Source organism: Ictidomys tridecemlineatus, chromosome 4 (assembly GCF_052094955.1).
Source record: "Ictidomys tridecemlineatus isolate mIctTri1 chromosome 4, mIctTri1.hap1, whole genome shotgun sequence".
In the NCBI taxonomy this organism is placed as follows: Eukaryota; Metazoa; Chordata; class Mammalia; order Rodentia; family Sciuridae; genus Ictidomys; species Ictidomys tridecemlineatus.
This window is the reverse complement of record NC_135480.1, coordinates 97629150-97650278: the sequence shown is the minus strand read 5'-3', so window position 1 is coordinate 97650278 and position 21129 is coordinate 97629150. Positions and strand designations below refer to the sequence as shown.

General features: G+C 39.3%; 1 protein-coding gene across 1 annotated transcript; it reads right to left on the bottom strand.

Annotated features, from left to right (window-relative positions):
* Nucleotides 1–242: 242 nt before the first annotated feature.
* Nnmt (nicotinamide N-methyltransferase) lies at nt 243–18421 on the bottom strand. The gene is made up of 3 exons (XM_005334201.3): nt 17872–18421; nt 16805–17012; nt 243–714 (listed from the first exon to the last, which is right to left on the bottom strand). Exons 1-3 carry the CDS (start codon nt 18023–18025, stop codon nt 282–284), a joined length of 795 nt encoding a protein of 264 aa, XP_005334258.1. The 5' UTR covers nt 18026–18421; the 3' UTR covers nt 243–281.
* Between the last annotated feature and the right edge of the window lie 2708 nt (nt 18422–21129).

Below are 21129 nucleotides of genomic sequence, written 5' to 3'. Positions count from 1 at the left end.
GTTTGGGAAAGCGAGGTTTCCTTTCCTAAGCACAGGCAGGGAAGAGTGCACATCCTAGTTACTCATCTTCCAGTCCCCTGGCACCAGCACATGGGTGGAGCCCAGAGTAGATGGACAACGAGTTTGTGCTCGGCTGAGTGACCACTCCAGCCCTACCTTAGAAATACCATCGGTTCCAGCTAATTAGCCTCTACTCCGCACAGTGACCATGGCAATTAGGACCACGGCCCAGAGTCACCTGGGCAAGTCAAAGGAACTGCTTTAATTGAGATCTCGAGATGTCATACAGATCTGTCTGCCTTCCGCCCCACCAGGAAGAAAAGTCCTTCGTTGTCGGCCATGGTGGAGGAGTAACTTTGCGAGATCACCTCGAACTGCTCGATGGTGTAGCCAGCCTCTTTCACGGCAGCCTCTACTGCCTCCGGGCCCAGGGAGAGGCTGGAGAACCTCTGCTGACCAATCGTGTAATAGCTGCTCTTCAGCGCGTCCACGACCACCAGGAAGCCCCCGGGCTTGAGCAGGCTGCCCAGGTTCCTGAGCACCGTGCAGTAGGTGGGGAGGTCTGGGCAGGCTGCGTCCAGGCACAGCGTGCTGAGCAGGCAGTCGGCCGGAGCCACGCGGACCGCGCCCAGGGGCTGACTCTGAGTCACGTCGCACTTCAGCACCTGCCTGACCGCCCGCCTCAACTTCTCCTCCTTCTCCGGCCCCTTGACTCTGAAAAACACAAACCAACTAAGCATCAGCGTCACTTGCTGCTCTAGTCCTGGGGACCCCACATTTCTCTGGTCGGGGCTGAAAATGGCCATGTGACAAGAATGAGCATCCTTAGAAACATCCCAATGGGGAAAGGAGGGACTATTTCGTTATCTAAATGTGACCATATTCCCTGAGCTGGGCTTACTCTCTTAATAAAGTGAATAATAATGTGGAAATCATACGAATTCCCTGGTGTCTGCTTCTACAATGAATGAACTGCCCCACCCTTGAAATTACTCTTCCTCACTGCTTTGTTATTGACTTATTAATTATTACTACTATTCTCGTCCCTTCTGCCAAACTGCAAGGTAGTAGCTATTGACCCATGCTGAGGAAGTAATCATGGGTTTAGAATATTGAAACGTTATCTTGGTAGTAGCTGCTGATGGATGACGGGGTGGGATCATGCACAGATGTTTTTAGGTGCTGTTCATCACCATCCTATAGCTGTTCCCAGGGAAGCCCCTCTTCCCTGGGAACAAAGAAAACTACTAGCCCCTATTCTCAGTCTCCAAAAAACATTGCAGATAAAGTATATTTTCTGACAGACATCGTTTTCTTGGTAGCCTTGCCAGTAATCCTGTTATTTTCTGTCAAATCAGTGGAGTTTCTTGAGAGAAAATCAATTAATGGAGAGGAGAAAACAAGAGCAGGAGCTGGAATAGAGTCCTGTGGTACTAGGGTGTGAGTCTGAATTTCCCCCCAAAGCCCACGTGCTGTTGGGGTATGGTGGAGCCTTTAGGAAGTGGACCTAATGGGAGGACTTTGGGTCATTGGGGACATGCCCTCAAAGAGGACCATGAGACTCTGGTCTCTTCCTCTTTCTCCCTTCCTTTATGGGCCATGAGATGAATGGTTTTGTTCACCATGTGCTGCTGCCCTGAAGTGCCACCTCACCACAGGCATGAAAGCCATGTGAAACCATGAGCCCAAATAAACCTTTTATTCTTATAAGCTATTTATCTCAGGTATTAATTCTAGTAAAGGAAAGATAACTATCATGCCTGGATCCTTTTTGAATTTTTTTAGGGAAGAAATGAAGGACAAATTAACAAAATACCAAAAGTAAATAAATGCTTAGAGTATACAAGAAAACTGGAGAGAAGAAACGGAAAAGGAGAAGAAATAGCAGAAAATCAGACAGGTAAGAGAAAGAGAAGAAACAATGAGTGTCTAAGAGCCCAGGCCCGATGCTGCAGTGGTAGAAGGGATCATCATTATAGAGCCCTTTGAGGAAGTTGGCCAACAAAGCACCCCGAAGCACATCTAGTCTTACATTTGGGGAACACACAGTCCATGGTCTGATACAAGCTCTGGGAGAAGATGGTCACTTGGGCAGCAAGGCTTGATGAACAGCAGAAGACGGCCCAACATCAGACAAGCAAGAGAGACTTACACTGGGATTATTTCTAGTCATGAGGCACAGTCAATGGCTTACATGAAACATGCAGATTTACCTTCATGTGGAATTATTTAAGACAGCAGAAATTATTTGTGGGCATCAATTAACATATTTAGTTAAAAGTCTTAAGTTGAGTGCACATAATCTGTTATTTGCAAGTATTTTTTAAATATTTATTTTTTAGTTTTAGGTGGACACAATCTCTTTATTTTACATTTATGTGATGCTGAGGATCGAACCAAGTGCCTCGTGCATGCTAGGTGAGTACTCTACCTCTGAGCCACGATCCCAGCCCATGTATTTGCAAATATCTTTTATGTTTGCTAAAATTTTCCATTTAAAACCTTAGCCGTAAGTATAGGAAGAGATACTCAGTATCACTGGTCATCAGAGAAGTGCAATTCAAAGCTGTGATCGAATACTTCACATCCACTAATATGACAATAATATTAATAAAAAATCAGAGGTAAAGTGTAAAATGGTGCAGCTACTTTGGACAGCAGTCTGGAAGTTCCTCAAAAATAGTTAAACAAAGTTACCACATGACCTGGAATTTCACTCCTAGGGGCATACCCAAGAGAAATAAAAACATAGCCATACAAAAACTTGTATATGAATGTCCATGAGTAGCTAAAAGGTGGAAACAACTTAAATGTCTGTCAACTTATAAACAGATAAATAAAATGTGGCATATACTTATAATGAGGATGTTATTTGTCAATGAAATGAAGTTCTTTCTGATACATACTACAACATGAATGAACCTCAAAGATATTATAGTAAATAAAAGAAGCCACAACCCAAAAGCTACAGATTGTAAGATTCCATTCATATAAAATGTCCAGAAAAGGAAAATCAACAGAGACTAAAAGCAGATTAGTTTAGTGTTTGCTAGAAGATGGACTTGAGCCGGAGGGGCAGGTAGGAGTCCCTGCTAATGGGTAGAGGGCTGGGGAGTTATGAAAATGTTCTAAAATGGATTGTGGTGAGGTTTGTGCAACTCTAAGTCTACTGAAAAGCATTGAGTTGCACATTTTAAATGGGTCTATTGATTGAATGGTATGTGGGTTGTATCTCAATAGCTTCTTATATTAAAGAAGAGAAAGATGCTTAGTAAGGTATTGGTTTTAGGGAATTCCTACCAACCACTAAACTGGTATCTGCATAGGGAATAACCTTCAATTGGGGTCTGCCTGTTCCCTAATCAAGCATAAAAATGGTGGTAGGGTAACCATTTGTCCTGATTTGTCTTGGATTTTCTGGTTTTAGCAGTGAAAATTCCCTATCCTGGGTTCCTGTGGTAGTCCTGGGCAAAGTAGGACATTTTTTTTTCTACTTTTAGGGAAATTAAAGCCATGGAAACTACTTATAAAGCTGCCACTCAGCCTTGACAGACTATGAATGACTTGATAGAACCCTTTAAAATAAAAACTTATTATTCGACATTATAGAAGTTTGTGAGAAACACAGGTTTGAATAGGTAAATAATCTAGAACAGAAAAAAATAACCTATCTGCACACATGGATAAGTTAAATGTATAGAAAAAGCTAAAGCAGTACCACATAATGTTCTTTGGGACATGTTTAAAATGACCCTTTATGTCGGGAACATGTGGGAATGTGTATTTAAGTGATTACGTCAGAAGCAGAATGGACCTCTGTGCTCTATTGTGTATCAAACGGTTTTAAAGACACAAATTACCACAGAACTAGTACTTGCCAGTCAGAGGATGATGGAAATTGTTCCCAAACTGTGAGACACACTGTGAAGTCTTGAAAGCTCACAGAGAATGTGCCAATTTGAGAGGGGAATTTGTTAGAAACACCCACTGTTGCAGATACCTGCTTGTCCTTGGAGGGACAGCAAACATTGGTGAACTCAGTTGCCAAGGCAGCAGCGTGCAGATTACACCTCAGGGCTCCTGGGGCCTGCAAGTACACTGCAGGGAAATGGACTCTCCTGGAGACCCAAGCAATTACCACTCAGCCTCACGTTTAGCTCAAAGGGGTAGGCAATAAACACACACCGGAGAAGTGTTATGCTGTTTTACAGAATGCTAACAGTGCTAACAGCAGTGTGGCCATTTCCCTCCTTCTAAAGATCAACTCTTTCAAATGAACCAATATGCAGAAAAGGCAGCTATTTTCTCTGTAAATATTCTATCTATAAAAGCCTGAGGGAAGGGGGAGGGAGAGAAAAAAAAATGAAATGATAAGGAGCAGGACTCCTGAAAAGACCACAGTGTGAAAGTCTCTTCCCCTATCCCAGGTAATTATCCTAAGATTGGGAGGAGGTTCTTTCTGCCCTGTCTCACTCAGCAAGGCAGGCAGTGAGTAGAATCCCCTGGGCAAGCCTTTCCAATACACTCAATCCCCATCCCTAGAGATTCCTGCAGGCCCTCCTGAGGGAGAACCATCAAAACTTGTCAAGGACACAAAGTCCAAATGAACTTGGATGTCAGTGTAAGAACTGTAGGAACAAAGAAGGATCACTAGAAAGCCTTTGGTGGAGTTCACACCTGCGTCAGGTGGACATTCCAGGAGGAAGTCTGGAAGGCAAAATGCAAACATTCCTTTTTATTTACAAATATGTTTGAGCCTCTGTTATATGACAGGAAGTATGCTAGGTACAGGGAACTTAAGGATGAACAAATGAGAAACAGGTCCTATCCTCATGGAGAATTACAGATGGGCTAGGGAGAATTAATCAATGATCATCCACAAAAAAAAAATGGAAATTAAAACTGACAAATGCAAAGAAGGAAAGGAACAGAGCATTTGTGGTGGAATGCTGGGATCTTGGCTTGGTCTAGAGTATCAAGAAAAATTCCTCCAAAAAGAAGGTCAGGTAAGCAGAGACATGGCAGATGTGCATGTCCGAGATGATTGGGGAGGAAGACATTCCAGTAGAAGGAATCAGCAAGTGGGAAGGTCGTATGGAGAAGGCATGCTGCTGTGACTGGACTTTGAGGAAAGGGAGTTGGCAGGTGGCCGGGCATGTGGTGAGGCAGGACATTGAGGCAGAGAAAGCTGCTCACCTCATGGTGGCCTGAAAAGAGGGAGAGGAAGAGGGACAGACAGGGAAAGAGAGGGGCTGGGGACAAGATATAGCCTTCAAGAGCAAGCCCCCAGCGACCCACTTTTTTTAACAGGGCTCCCCCTCCTAAAATTTCCATCACCTTCCAGTAGCCCATTAAATTATGAATCCATCAATGGGTGAATCCATTGATGAGGTCCTCATGACCCAGTCACCATTCAAAGGCCTTAACTCTGAATACTGCTACTTTGGGGATCAACCCTTTAATACATGAACTTTTGGGGGACATTTTGGATCCAAACCATAACATAGACTATGCTGGGAATTTTGCTTTTTCTCTTAAAAGCCATGGAGAGCCCCTCATTAAGAGGTGCTAAGAAAGTGAGTGACATGATCAGATTTCTGCCTTGACATAACCACTGGGCATGCAGAGCAGAGAAAACCAAATGAAAGGACAACAGTGGAAGTGGGAGGCCAGTTCAGAGGGAGAGGATGGTAGCTAGAACCAGGATGATGATAAATATTGGAAGAAAGAAACTGGTTCAAGAGAAATGCGGGAAGTGTAACGGACAGAACTTAGTACTAGATTAGACGTGGAACATGACAGAGGTTGACTTCAGGCTTCTGGCTTGTCCAATTAATTGTATGATGATGCCATTCAAGGAGCTAAGAATACCAGAAATAGAGCAGATCTGTAATACAGCTTAGTTCTATTTTGAATGCATTGAGGGACTTGGAGACACACGAGTAGAAGGACCTACAATTGGAAGGAAATGACTAGCTGAAGGTTTCTCAGCCTGCCCTGTGCATTCTCCAAGAGAGGTAATGCAGGCAGAACACCTATGTAAGAGAGCAGCATCCTGATAAAAGGCAGAAAGTTCTCCCAGGCATCACCAAAATAATCACCCTGACCCTCAAGATCCTGATTTTCAGAAAGAGTATCAATATCCTTTTGCAAGCCATGAAAATCCAGAAATGCTTTGTGACAGAGGTAGTCCACTAGTTTGTAGAATAAAACAGGCACAATTGTATGTATGTGGGGACAATATACCAACATCTTTTTAAAGCAGATATGGAGATTTTTGCATAGAGAGTATTTATGTTAGAGAACTGTCACCCTCTGTGGGTGCTCAAGCTGTCGCCTCTGCAGGTGCTCAGGCTTTTGCTCGGGTACACTGAGGTTAAGTGAAAGCTGCTCTTTACACCTCTCTGGGTTTCACCTGGCAGCCCTGAGGGCTGAGAGCAGTTCATAGTTCACACCTGTAATTCACCCTCTAACCCACCTGTGTGTCTTGGCACACCAGTGGGAAGCTCCTCTCTAGACATCAACACTTCTTTGACTGTAATGTGCATCTAGTCCCCAGCAGCTCTTGTGAAAACACAGACTCCAATGCTGTAGTGGCCAGTGAGTCCCGAGAGTCTGCGTTTCTAGCAAGCTCCCAATGTGACTTCGAAGTTGCCAGTCTGAGGACCACAGATTTAAGTAGTGTGTTCCAAGTTCCAGGGGCCAGAGACTAATGAATGCTATTTCTGGGATTTCTTAAGGGAAAAGTTCACTTTCTTCTGATCATGGCATAAGCTGGAGTAGTTGTATATTAGTGTTGGACTTTCTAATTTAATAAATTGAAAGTGTGAGGCAGGAGTTTGGTACCAATGTCTTACAGCTTTCAGATAGTTGTAAAAAATGAGTGATTTCTAAATGTATGCATCATACTCCAGAGACACAGGAGGAGGAAACAGCTCATTGTCCTTGGCAGCCGTCAGCACAAGAAATAGCTTCTGATAAAGAAGAAATAATCCTAGGGGAAATAGGTTGTAGGTTGATAGAAGTACTTGAGGATGTGAGAAAGATATAGTTGAGCGGGATCACTATCATTCTCAAAATAGTTGGAGCCACAGGATCTGGCATTAGGATAAAGACAGGAATGCAGAAACTCACTGCCAAAAATACAGTTCCTCATTCTAACAGACTGGAAAAGAGGTTGTCTCAAGAGCAAATTGTTCCAAGCTGAAGATTCCAGCATGAGATAAGTAATGCTTTTAGTATCCTGTAAAATTTTAAGGGTTCGTTTTTGAATGAGATGGAAAAGCCTGTGATGGCTAGGGAAATTGAGAACAAAGTTCTAAAAGCCTTCTTGACACATGATTTAGAGTTTGGAGAGCTGCATTATATGTCTGGGATCTTTATTTATATATATCCAAACTTTCTCTGAAAATCCACAAATTCTGGTAAATTCCTTATTTATTTAATAATTTTTGATATTGTCCAAACATCCTCATAGCTATAGTTTTGTTTTTTCTAGTTAATGTCAATTTCATTCTTTGGAATCACACATTCAATAGTAAAGAGAAGGATGAAATTACTTTCATTTCGAAGACTACATCTTCACTCTAAAGGCTAAATGTATAGAATTCTAAGGGGTTAGAATTCTGAGGTTAAAATGACATATAAAAATAACCCCTCTCAACTTCTTACTAAATGCCAGGAAAAATAAGGCAATACTTAAGCAATATTGAACAATTTTATGATGTTGTTCATGTATAAATTTGACAAAAATTCCTTCCCACATGGGCTTGGAAAATATGTCACTTATGTGGTCTTCCTGAAAAAATTATTTGGAGATCTACTCAGTTAACTAAGAAATGAATTATAATTAAAACTCAGTGATTACAAAAAATCATATAAAATGAGCACGAAATATGTCTAAATAACTGTAAATATGATTACAAATCAAAGAAAATGTCCCCATGGATCTTGAAATAAAATATAATACTTCAAATTACAATATTTGATTTTAAATATCTCAGATTTCAAGAATAAATAGTGGGAAGAGAGATGCCAGAGGCACATTAGGTATTAAAAATTGTTAAATTCCTCATATGAAGAAGAAGAAAAAATTACTGATGCTTATCTGACATTGACAAGCTGAGAGAATTTACTTGTAGCCAAGCTGTATAGTAAGAAAGACTAAAAGGAGTTTTTTGTTTGTTTGTTTTTAGATGAAGGGAAAGAATGCCAGACAGAAGCCCATATCTTCAGAAAGGAATGAACACCAGACAGCACAGATACATGGGTAAATACAAATATACATAGTCTTAATCAGTTTACAACAAAGTACCCTAGAATGGGCGACTTATAAAGGAAGCTGGAAGTCCAAGATCAAGGTACTGATACAGTAGGTTCTGATGAAGACACTCTTCTGGAATGCAGATGACTGATTTCTCCTTGAATCTTCACAGGGTAGAAGGAGAACTAGAGAGCTCTCCAGGGTCTCTTATAAGGGAATTAATCCCCCACACATGAAGGCTTAGTTCTCATGATTTGAGCACCTCCCAAAGGCCCTAACTCCTAAAACCATCACCTTATGGGGTGAAGACTTCAATGTGGGATTTTTGGAGGGACACAAATATTCTTGATAGCTCATTCCTTTTTAATGCTAAATAATAGTTCATTGTCTGGATATACCACAATTTGTTTATTCCTTTACCTGCTGAATCTTGGTCACCTTTCATTTTTTACAATTATGAAGAAAGTTGTTATAAATGTCCATAGTCACATCAATGGGTAGATACAAGTTTTCAACTCCTTTGGGTAATACCAAAAAGTGCAATTGCTAAATCATATAGTGAGAACATGTTGAGTTTTGTTAGGAATAACCAAATTATCTTCCAAAGTGGCTATACCATTTTGCATTTCCACGAGCAATGATTAGGAGATCCCATTGCTACACATCTTTACCAACATTTGGTGTTGTCAGTGCTCTGGATTTTGGCCATTGTAATATGTGTGTAGTGGTGGGTTTTGTTATTGTTGTTGTTTTGTTTTTGGTAATGCATTCTACCAGATTAGTAAAAATTGAGTCACAGATTCCAAAGAATATTCTAGGAAATTAAACAAGGGTGTGAACACTTGAGCCCAGAATTATTAGGGGCTATCTTAGAGGTTGCCTACAACACTATTGTGGTATATCTAGACAAGCACAGGAAGGTTGATATGGCCATATTAATGTCAGGCAAAGTAGACTTTTAGACAAAGTGTGCTACTGGAGATAAAAGATGTTCCATGATAATAAAATGATCATTTCATCAAGAAGACATAATAATCCTAAAAATGCATGCATATGATAGCAGAGTTTCAAAATGCACAAAGCAAATGTTAAAAAAACTATAGGGAGCAAGGGATAAATTTGCAATCATAGTTTGAGATGTTAAATTCTCTATTTGCAATTGATAGAACAAGTGAACAAAAAATCAGGATGAGGTAATTTTGAAAAATACTATAATTCTACCTGACTTAATTGATATTTATTGAAACTATACATACAACTGAAAAATGTAAATTCTTTTCAATGCAGATAGCAGATATAATATTCACCAAAATAGACTATATGCTGGACCACATATAAGTCCCTAACTACAACAAAATTAAATTAGAAACCAATGACAATAAGATATCAAGAAAACCCCTGAATTTTTGTAAACTAAACAACACAATTTTATATAATTCATGGTTAAAAAATAATAAATAAATAAATATTAGAAAATATGACAAATCATATAGCAAAAAAAATACAATACGTCAAAAATCATAGGATGCAACTAAAACAGCACTGAGGGAAATTTGTAGTTTTAAATGCCTCCATTTGAAGAAATAAACACAGGAAATCAGTGATTTAACCTTGCATTTTAAGAAGTGAGAAAAATTAAAAGGAAGAATTTTGGGATGCTAGAAAAATAATTTTTAACAATAAAAGAACAATGAAGTAGAAAATAAGAAAAATAAGACTATAAACCAATAAAATAGGAAATGAACCAAAATAGAGAAAAATCAACAAAGCCAAAAGTTGGTTATTTAAAAATATTAACAAAATTGATTAATTTTTAGAAAGATTAATCAATATGTCTTTTTTTTATTGGTTGTTCACAACATTACAAAGCTCTTGACATATCATATTTCATACATTAGATTGAAGTGGGTTATGAACTCCCAATTTTTACCCCAAATGCAGATTGCAGAATCACATCGGTTACACATCCACATTTTTACATAATGCCCTATTAGTAACTGTTGTATTCTGCTACCTTTCCTATCCCCTACTATCCCCCCTTCCCTTTCCTCCCATCTTCTCTCTCTACCCCATCTACTGTAATTAATTTCTCTCCTTGTTTATTTTCCCATTCCCCTCACAACCTCTTATATGTAATTTTGTATAGCAATGAGGCTCTCCCTTCATTTCCATGCAATTTCCCTTTTCTCTCCCTTTCCCTCCCATCTCATGTCTCTGTTTAAAGTTAATCTTTTTTTTCCTGCTCTTCCTCCCTACTTTGTTCATAGTTGCTCTCATTATATCAAAGAAGACATCTGGTATTTGTTTTTTAGGGATTGGCTAGCTTCACTAAGCATAATCTGCTCCTGTGCCATCCATTTCCCTGCAAATTCCATGATTTTGTCATTTTTTAGTGCTGCGTAATATTCCATAGTGTATAAATGCCACATTTTTTTATCCATTCATCTATTGAAGGGCATCTGGGTTGGTTCCACAGTCTAGCTATTGTGAATTGTGCTGCTATGAACATCAATGTGGCAGTATCCCTGTAGCATGCTCTTTTAAGGTCTTCAGGGAATAGTCCGAGAAGGGCAATAGCAGGGTCAAATGGTGGTTCCATTCCCAGCTTTCCCAGGAATCTCCAAACAGCTTTCCAAATTGGCCACACCAATTTGCAGTCCCACCAACAATGAACAAGTGTACCCTTTTCTCCACATCCTCACCAGCACTTGTTGTTGTTTGACTTCATAGTGGCTGCCAATCTTACTGGAGTGAGATGGTATCTTAGGGTGGTTTTGATTTGCATTTCTCTGACTGCTAGAGATGGTGAGCATTTTTCCATGTACTTGTTGATTGATTGTATATCCTCCTCTGAGAAGTGTCTGTTCAGATCCTTGGCCCATTTGTTGATTGGGTTATTTGTTATCTTATTGTCTAATTTTTTGAGTTCTTTGTATACTCTGGATATTAGGGCTCTATCTGAAGTGTGAGGAGTAAAAATTTGTTCCCAGGAGGTAGGCTCCCTATTTACCTCTCTTATTGTTTCTCTTGCTGAGAAAAAACTTTTTAGTTTAAGTAAGTCCCATTTGTTGATTCTTGTTATTAACTCTTGTGCTATGGGTGTCCTTTTAAGGAATTTGGAGCCTGACCCCATAATATGTAGATTGGAGCCAACTTTTTCTTCTATCAGACGCAGAGTCTCTGATTTGATATCAAGCTCCTTGATCCATTTTGAGTTAACTTTTGTGCATGGCAAGAGAAAGGGATTCAGTTTCATTTTGTTGCATATGGATTTCCAGTTTTCCCAACACCATTTGTTGAAGATGCTATCCTTCCTCCATTGCATGCTTTTAGCCCCTTTATCAAATATAAGATAGTTGTAACTTTGTGGATTAGTCTCTGTGTCCTCTATTCTGTACCATTGGTCCACCCGCCTGTTTTGGTACCAGTACCATGCTGTTTTTGTTACTATTGGTCTGTAATATATTTTGAAATCTGGTATTGCTATACTGCCTGATTCACACTTCCTGCTTAGAGTTGCTTTTGCTATTCTGGGTCTTTTATTTTTCCATATGAATTTCATGATTGCTTTATCTATTTCTACAAGAAATGCCGTTGGGATTTTGATTGGCATTGCATTAAACCTATAGAGAACTTTTGGTAATATCGCCATTTTGATGATGTTAGTTCTACCTATCCATGAACAGGGTATATTTTTCCATCTTCTAAGATCTTCTTCTACTTCTCTCTTTAGGGTTCTGTAGTTTTCATTGTATAAATCTTTCACCTCTTTTGTTAGGTTGATTCCCAAGCATTTTATTTTTTTTTGAGGATATTGTGAATGGGGTGTTTTCCCTCATTTCCGTTTCAGAAGTTTTGTCACTGATATACAGAAATGCCTTTGATTTATGCGTGTTGATTTTATATCCTGCCACTTTGCTGAATTCATTTATTAGTTCTAGTAGTTTTTTTGTAGACCCTTTTGGGTCTTCTAAGTATAGAATCATGTCATCTGCAAATAGTGATAATTTAAGTTCTTCTTTTCCTATTTTTATGCCTTTAATTTCTTTTGTCTGTCTAATTGCTCTGGCCAGTGTTTTGAGAACTATATTGAATAGAAGTGGTGATAGGGGGCATCCCTGTCTTGTTCCAGATTTTAGAGGGAATGCCTTCAATTTTTCTCCATTCAGAAAGATGCTAGCCTGCGGCTTAGCATAGACAGCTTTTACAATGTTGAAGTAAGTTCCTGTTATCCCTAGTTTTTCTAATGTTTTGAACATAAAGGGATGCTGTACTTTGTCGAATGCTTTTTCTGCGTCTATCGAGATGATCATATTGTTCTTATCTTTAAGTCTATTGATGTGGTGAATAACATTTATTGATTTCCGTATATTGAACCATCCTTGCGTCCCAGGGATGAATCCTACTTGATCATGGTGCACAATTTTTTTGATGTGTTTTTGTATCCGAAGCCCAGTAGAATTTAAACAACTCTGGGTGGTAGTGAAAATGTTAATTGGAAAAATAAAATAAAACATTGATTTTATTCATTTTAAAAAGCATTGTGCCACCAATGAGTTACCTCAATAACTGACATTTGACAATCCACATTAACTACCAATAAGACAATGTATGAACAATATGTAAGTAAAGTACTATTTAGTTTAGAATACTAATAACCTTGAGAAGAAGAAACCTGTAGGAAGTCTGCAGCCCATTAGAACAAATGAAACACCGAAGAAACAGAAGCACACTTTGGTTTTAGAAGGGAAGCTGGCTTTTAGGAATAAACCAAAGTTGACTAATAGATGGGAATCAAATATAAGTGCAATTCTAGAGAACTGAATTGACCTTCATTCCAGAACAGAGTCTGAGCAGGCATATTCTTTATGAGTGTTTTAAATTTGCAAAAGTTTATATTGATCCCTAGGATTCAGTAATATTACCTTAATTCTCCATGTTGTTAAAGTTCAAGGACAGAGCCACGTTTGACATTTCCTTGCCTTCATTCCCAATCTTTAATAATCATTTTTCATTCTAGCTCAAAAGCTGATCTTAAAATAATCTACCTCTCTTCATCACCGAAGAACAAGCCACCATCATTTCTCACCTGGATTTAAGTTATTTCTTTTCTACATCTCTTGTTTCCTTCTAAATCCTTTCAATCCATTCTGCACACAGCAACCAGAGAGATCTTGTAAATGTGATTGTTCTCTGGTTATACATCCCAAACACCTCTCATTGCAGGTGAAGCCCATAATCTTTTAACTTGGACCAGAAGGTCCTAAATGATCTGGCCTTTGCCTGACTTTCCTGATGTGAGTTCTAGGAGGGATGGGCCTTCCTCTGTTTTGTTCAGTGTTCTGACCTAGGAGCTGGTATTATGTGGCATGTCATAGTTGTTCGACACAGGTTTGTTGAATGAATTAACTAGTTAATCCCAATTCCCTTAGCTAGGATCCAAAAAGTATCAACACCTGTTTCTTGAGGGAGATTGTTTTGCCTGAAGGTCAAAACTGCTTTATGATTCACTATACCTCAATAGTGAATCACCTGAAATAGAAATCAAGAAAGCAATCCAGTTTACAATAGCCAAAACTAAAAACTAAAAAAAAAAAAAAGATAAATAAATAAAATGCTTAGAAGTAAACTGAACCAAAGAGGTGAAAGGTCTCATAATGGAAATTATAAAACACTGATGAAAGGAATTAAAGAGGACAAAAATTGGAAAGAGATTATTATTCATAGACTGGAAGAATCAAATTGTTAAAATATCCATAGTGCCCAAATCAATCTATAGTATCAATGAGATTCCTATCAAAATATCAATGACATTCTTCAAAGAACTAGAAAAGGGGATCCTAAAATTTATATGAAACTACAAACCAACAAAAAAGCACTCCTTACCCTAATAGCCAAAAGTAATCTTGTTTGTTTGTTTTGGTGTTACTGGGGACTGAATCCAGGACCTTATTCATGCTAAACACGCTCTCTACCACGAAGCTACATCCCCAACTCAAAGTAATCCTAAGCAAAAAGGACCAAAACCAGAAGAAGCATTATACCTCACTTCGAAATATACTACAAATTTGGGTCATCAAAAAATCATAGTGTTGCCTCAAAAATGGACACATAGACCAATGGAACAGAATAGTGAGCCCCAAACAAAACCCTTGTATCTATAGTTACAGTTAATTGACTTTCAACAAAGCTACTAATAATAATATACACTAGAGAAAGGACCATCTTAGGTGTAGATGGACATAACACAATGCCTTTATTTTTATGTGGTGCCAAGGATGGAACCTGGGTCCCGCCCATGCTAGGCTAGTGCTCTACCACTGAGCCACAATCCCAGCCCCAGGACCATCTTTTTAATAAATGGTGCTGTGAAAGTTGGGTAGTCACATGCAGAAGTGTGAAACTAGACTCCTAACTCTCTCCGGTTACAATCAGCACAAAAACTATGAAACTACTAGAAGAAAACATAAGGGAAATGCTTTAGGACATCGGAATGGGAAAGGATTTCTTGGACAAGATCCCCCAAACACGGGAAGAAAAAGCAAAAATATACACATGGGATGACCTCAAACTAAAACTTATCTATACAGCAAAGAAAACAATCATCAGAGTAAAGAGAAAACCGACAGTTTCTCTTTACTCTGATGATATATAATAGAAATAGTTACAAACTATATAACTGATAAGAGGTTAACATCCAGAATATACAAGGAGCTCAAAAACTCAAAAGAAAAACAATGACAACAAAAGACACAAATAAACCAATTTAAAAATGGGCACCAGACATTTGTGAAAAGAAGATGCAGGAATGGCCTCCAGATGTGTGAAAAATGCTCGATATCAATAGTCATCAGGGAAATATAAATCAATGAGTAAGAATGCTCACTCCAGTAAGAATGCTCTTACCAGAAACACAGAAGACAACAGTGCTGGCAAAGAAAAAGGGGACACTGGCACACTGTGGGACTGTAAATTAGGACAATCATCATGGGAAATGGGGTGACGATTCCTCAGAAAATTAAACATAGAATTACCATATATCCCAGCAATTCCACGGCTGGGTTTATAATCTCATTCCTGGGTGGCATGACTAGAGATAACAACTGCTTTATATATTTCAGAAGCCAAAAGAAAGGATTTTGAATGCTTTCATCATAAAGAAGTAGTGAATATCCTAGGAGATAGATATGCTTAATCTGATTGAAACATTACACAATGATCAAAACATCCTAAGCTACCCCATTAATACATAGAGTTTTTATGTTTTTCCATATTCGTTAAAAATAAATTTAATAATTATATACGTATACATATTCTCATTGTAAGTGAAAAAGAAATGGAAAGACTACACAATATGTGTCGCATGTAAAGAAGTAGAAAAATACAGGAAAAAGTGAACTTTGGGTCCATGGAAGAGATGGGGAAAGTCATGTAAAAATTAAGTCGTAGATAATTGGGGAGGAGAAGATATGGAAAACAAAAAAACTACAGAAGCATTAAAAGAAAAGAAGAAGGAAAATATAATTGAGCACATAGGGTTAGCTGGATCCAAGGAGGAGAAATACTTTCCTCTTCTCCCTTTTCTTTTTTATCTCTTTGCCTCTTCTTTATTTACAGTTTTTACGGGAGCCTGAGGAGTCTTGGCCATAAGCCTACAGCAATGACAGGATGGCCCAGGAGCTAATGGTCAGCTGGACAGAAGAACAGTCACGGTAGTACAACTAGGAAGAGATGGAGGCACATCAGGGCAAGAAAAAAAAAACAAGCGAAATGCAGACCAGGTAACATCTTCCAGTGGTTCTATTTTTCCTTGTGGGAAGAAATTAGTGAATTAAACAAGATTCATTTGCATAAATTTACTTGTAGATGTGGTAGTGAAGATTTTAACTCATTATCTATGAGTATATAAACCCTGACTTTATGAATGATGAATAATGAATTCTCTTCCCATAATTTCTGTTATGTTGCTTATATATGAGTTTTTTTTTTTTTTAAAAAAAGAAGACCTAGTCAGCTTTTGGCTGTTTCGGTGGTGCCAGCATTAGGCACACTCACAACCAAGACCTTTGCTTGGATGCCTAGCAAGAAAATGGCACTTTTGAGAGGGAGGGGCAAGCCCTGGCACCTGAAGGCTGCTGGTGAGGAGCTGGTTGGCCCTTACTTGATGCTGTCCTAAAACTTGGATCCATGGTAACTGAACCACACACTGCCCCTGACCCCCACGGGTCTGAAAAGCTTGTGTGTCTCTTCTTCTTGGCTCAGTATTCATCTGTTCAGCTCTTTCCCTGTGTCTTCTGCTTTTCTGGTGCACACACACACAAACCCACAATTACACACACACACACACACACACACACAACTACATTTCAACTTTTTCTCTCATTAGCTCATTCTCCATTCAGATACACCCCTCCCCCCATCTCTCTCTCATCTCTCTGTTTTTGACTTGAATTCTTGAATTCTAAGGACAATCCTTAGTTCACATCCAAGTGTCACTAAGATACCCTCAGAAAGTGGAGAAGCAGACACCAGTTGCTCTACCTGTTGCCTTCGAGGTCACACACGTAGGTCACCACAGGAGACCAGTCGAAGGCCCCTGGCTCCTTCCTTAGCCACTTCTCCAGCTCCTGCAGGTTCTGGTCTGTGTAGTCAGTGGCAATGATCTCCTTGAAGGACTCACAGGCAGAGAGGAGCTGGTAGATGGTGGGCCCAGAGCCAATGTCTATCAGGAGGTCTCCCTTCACACCACCTGGTTTGAATGAGGAAGGGGGGGTCAGGAATCATAGGATAGCAGACAGCCACATTGGTAGTATCTTTAGTGGGATTATGTCGCCTATCCTCAAAGACAGACCACCAGACTATTCATACTTCCCTCACAGTCCTTTTGTAAAGCATCTTTTCATTTTCCATTCCCCAATTCAGGGTAGAGACATGTTTTATTGGACTGTTTTAAGGTCTATAAGAAAGAAAAAAGATATATGTCTGGTGTACAGATCCCTGATCCTGAAAGACGTAGAGAGCGTAGAAACTATTAAGGAATGCTTTTGAAGAAAGTTTATTTGTTGTTTAAAAATTAAGTTTATATAATGTCCCCTGGCCCTGAAAACTACCTAGTTCTGAATAGGTTGAGAACTTGTTAACATATTAACATGTTATGTTAATACGTTGAAAGGTCTTTACTTCATGCATATTGGCTACATTCCTTTCAGTGAAGAACCAAATAAGTATTGGACTCCTTCTTTCTTTCTTTTTTTAGACAGGATCTTAACGTGTTGCCCAGAGTGGCCTTGAACTTATAGTCTCAATTTCTTAAGTGGCCCATTGAGTTTAAATGGCTCCCTCTAGTCACCTAGCAAATCAGTGTGGACTCAAGGATAGCACTCAGGTTCCGAGATTTCCCTTTTGCATGACCGAATGAGATAATGGATATAAAAGCACTTTGTAAACTGCAAAATGTCTCAGTCAACATTAGCTTTTATCCTAGTTAAATAAATGCGTGATGCCAAAAAAGGTTGTCAAAATAATAACAGCTAGACACAAATCCAGTCATGCCCTGACCATATCACTCATGTTTAGACAGAAGATACAGAGGCAACAGACAAACTTACCTAGGCAGAATATCTTGAAGAGATTTTTCAGAAGATGCTTAAGAATCTGATTTTCTGCAGAAGGCTTGGACCCAAAATTGTAGTATTTTTCTAGGTAATCCCGAGGGTTAAAATGCCTTAGATACTCATCCTTGGAGGTGAAGCCAGATTCCATTGTGTCTCACTCTGTGCCACCAGCCCAGTGCCCCCTCCCTGTCCTGCAGAAGCCAGGGAGTCACCCTGCAGGAGTTGTCTTTCTGAGGCTGGGCTCTTGGTCTTCCTTCCACCAGTTCAGCCCACCCCATAAAGACAGATGTTTGGTTAAACACTAACAGAGAAATAGACCACAGATGTTCTGGCTGTTCTGGGAAGTGATGAAATTCCTGGAGAAGGGAATCTAGGAGAAAGAGGGAGTGGCAGAGGGAGGGCCTGAGCTGTATGCAATGCTCTGCCAGGGGTGAAGGTCAGTCACCAAAGACTGCAGACCCGGAATGACCCAGCTCACCAGGGAAATCATTTAACTCACAGAAGAACCCCAACATTCAGAGAGACGTGCAACTCCATCATCCTCATTCTTGTGGTGATCCCCCAGGAAAGAGAGACATAAAAGATGGTTTAAATTTAAGCATATGAAAAAAGGAAAAGAGGGAAATGAGAATAGAAAATGTGTTCAGGGCTAAGGAATGTTGGCTAAGGAGGAATCTCAGATGAAATCTGAAAAACTCGAACAAGGGGCTGGGCATATAGCTCAATTGGTAGAGTGCTTGCCTCACATGCACAAGGCCCTGGGTTCAATCCCCAGCAACACACACACACACACAAAAAAAAAAAAAAAAAAAAAAATCCCGGACAAAGCTTTCTGTAAAGTCCAGGCCATCCTGTGGCTCCCGGTCCTCCACCCCTGCCCTGCACCATCTGCAATTTCACCCCCTACCCCTTCCCCAGTCATGGCTCAGCCTCTCTACTCCTTTTAGGTAATCCAAATCCTGACAGTTCTTTCTTCTTTTTTTTTCTTTTTTACTTTTTTTTTTTAACTTCATAATCCATCTTGGAAATCCTTCAATATCAATTCATAAGAAGGCCCCTCATTCTCTTTACAGCTACATAATATCCCATTATACAAATGTACCATAATCTATTTAACAAATCCCCCATTGATGAACATTTAGGTTGTTGCCAATTACCTAGTATAGTGACAGTGTTGCAGTGAATAACCAGTTTTGATGCTTACATTTCCCATCTGTATGTGACACCAAGGACACCCACAACAGCAGTATAGGACAGTGCACATCTCCTCCTTTCTTCTGACAGTTCTTTCAAAGTGAACTTTCAGCCTCTACTTCCTTTAAGAATTTCTCACATACCCATTTCTGAACTCATGCTGCCCTTAGAATTCATTCCTTTCAGCCAAGCACTTGGTTTTATGCTATCACATCTGCTCCAGGTTTTATCTGTCAATTTTTCCTCCCAAACTAAGTTTTACTTATATGATAAACTCAATCACCAGCTCCCTTAGATCAAGGACTCTGGCTCAGTTCTGTTTATACCCACTACTCTAAATCATGGTTGGACCACCTAGTAGATGTTCAAAACTCTGGTGGTTGTCACATTGCACCCAATGCAATTGCAGAGAGTGTCCAGGATTCCCTGGGTGATGATTTAGCTAGAGCCCTTTGGTTACAAGGCACAGACACTCAAAGAATCTCAAGTAAAAAGAGAATTATGTATAATATGTCAAAATATACTCCACTATCAAGTATATCTAAAAAGAACAAATAAAATAAATATTTAAAAGAATATTTTAAAAAGAATTATTAATAGTAGAATATAATGGAAACTAATTATAGGGTACCTAATTTGGCCTTGTAAATCAAAACATCCTTAGGCAGTTTATCTTTCTATTCTTTCCCTCTCTTTGGAGGATTAGGAGCCTCTATTATCTGCAAACTGGCTCCTTCTTTTGCTCGTCCACTGCACTTGTCTCCATTATGGCCAGTCTACATGGAGGCATCTGCACCTGAACTTAACATCAATCACGGATCCTGCCCAACATACCTCAAATCAGATTTCCTGAAGGAGATGAGAGAGAGAACAGATCAGAGTAATATTTGAAAAGATAAAGACAAAGAATTTTCCTGATCTGATAAACAATATTGTGTTAGGTAGAGCCCGGTCAGGAGAGAGAAACCATATCACTAATTTGAAGTGGAAAGTATTAGTTTAAAATTTAACACAAAGAATTATTAATTAAGAAGTGGTTAACTTCTAAGAGGGCAAAGGAGGACTCTAAGTGTGACAGGGCAAATGTAGAAAGTCACTGGGGCCAGCAAAACTAGAGAACCAGAGGAAAACTGAGAAGATGGCTTCACAAACCTGAAAGTCAGAGCTCTGGGGAGAAAATCTGGGCGCTGCAGGAACCCTGGTCACCTGAAGAACTCAGGAAATGCCACTGCAGGGACCAAACATTAGCTTGGTACAGACAACCATTACTAGAGACTATCCTCTAAATCGGAAGCCCACAACCAGACTTGGGGAAGGGGGACCAGGAAATAGCAAGTTTCTTCCTCTTCTTAGCCTATGTGTCCCTTCAGAAGCTGCCATTGGTGGTCCTAACACAGAGGTAATAGGCACAAGTGAATTGTATTTTCAGATCCCAGCTCTCCCATCACACACACACACAAAAAAAATACAGAAGGGTGCACTGGAGCCATGAAGCAATGAATTAATAACTGGTGGAACTAGAAATACATAAAATCAATAAGAAGCAATATTCTGAACTCATTTTGTGTAGGCACCATTCTATGTACTTTATGCATGAAACTATTCAGTGCTTATAACAGTTCTACAAAGGGCTACATTTAGAAGTACAGTGAATCTTAAGCTAGATAGGAAAAAATTCAATCCCCTTTCTAAACATTTTACTGGTAAAACCACAATACCAAAGATCATGAGAAGAAGTCTAAAATATCCAGAGAAAAAAGATTACCTTCAGCAGTAGCAGTTGCACTGAGAGCAGACTTTACTGGACAAGACAAGAGAAGAATATGACCATGGGGCTAAAACAAAGTAACAGCTCAGAATTCTATAACCAGAACGTCTTTCAATAGTTGGGGCAAAATAAAGGTTTTATGATAAATAAAAATCGAAAGCTAAACTCATAGGCTCTCTAAAGGAAAATTCTAAATGACATCTTTCAGACGGACGCAATGTGTCTCAGGTGCTTATGGTAGAAAAACATTGATGTGCACAAGCAGGAGAGCCAAGGAACATAGGTTGTAC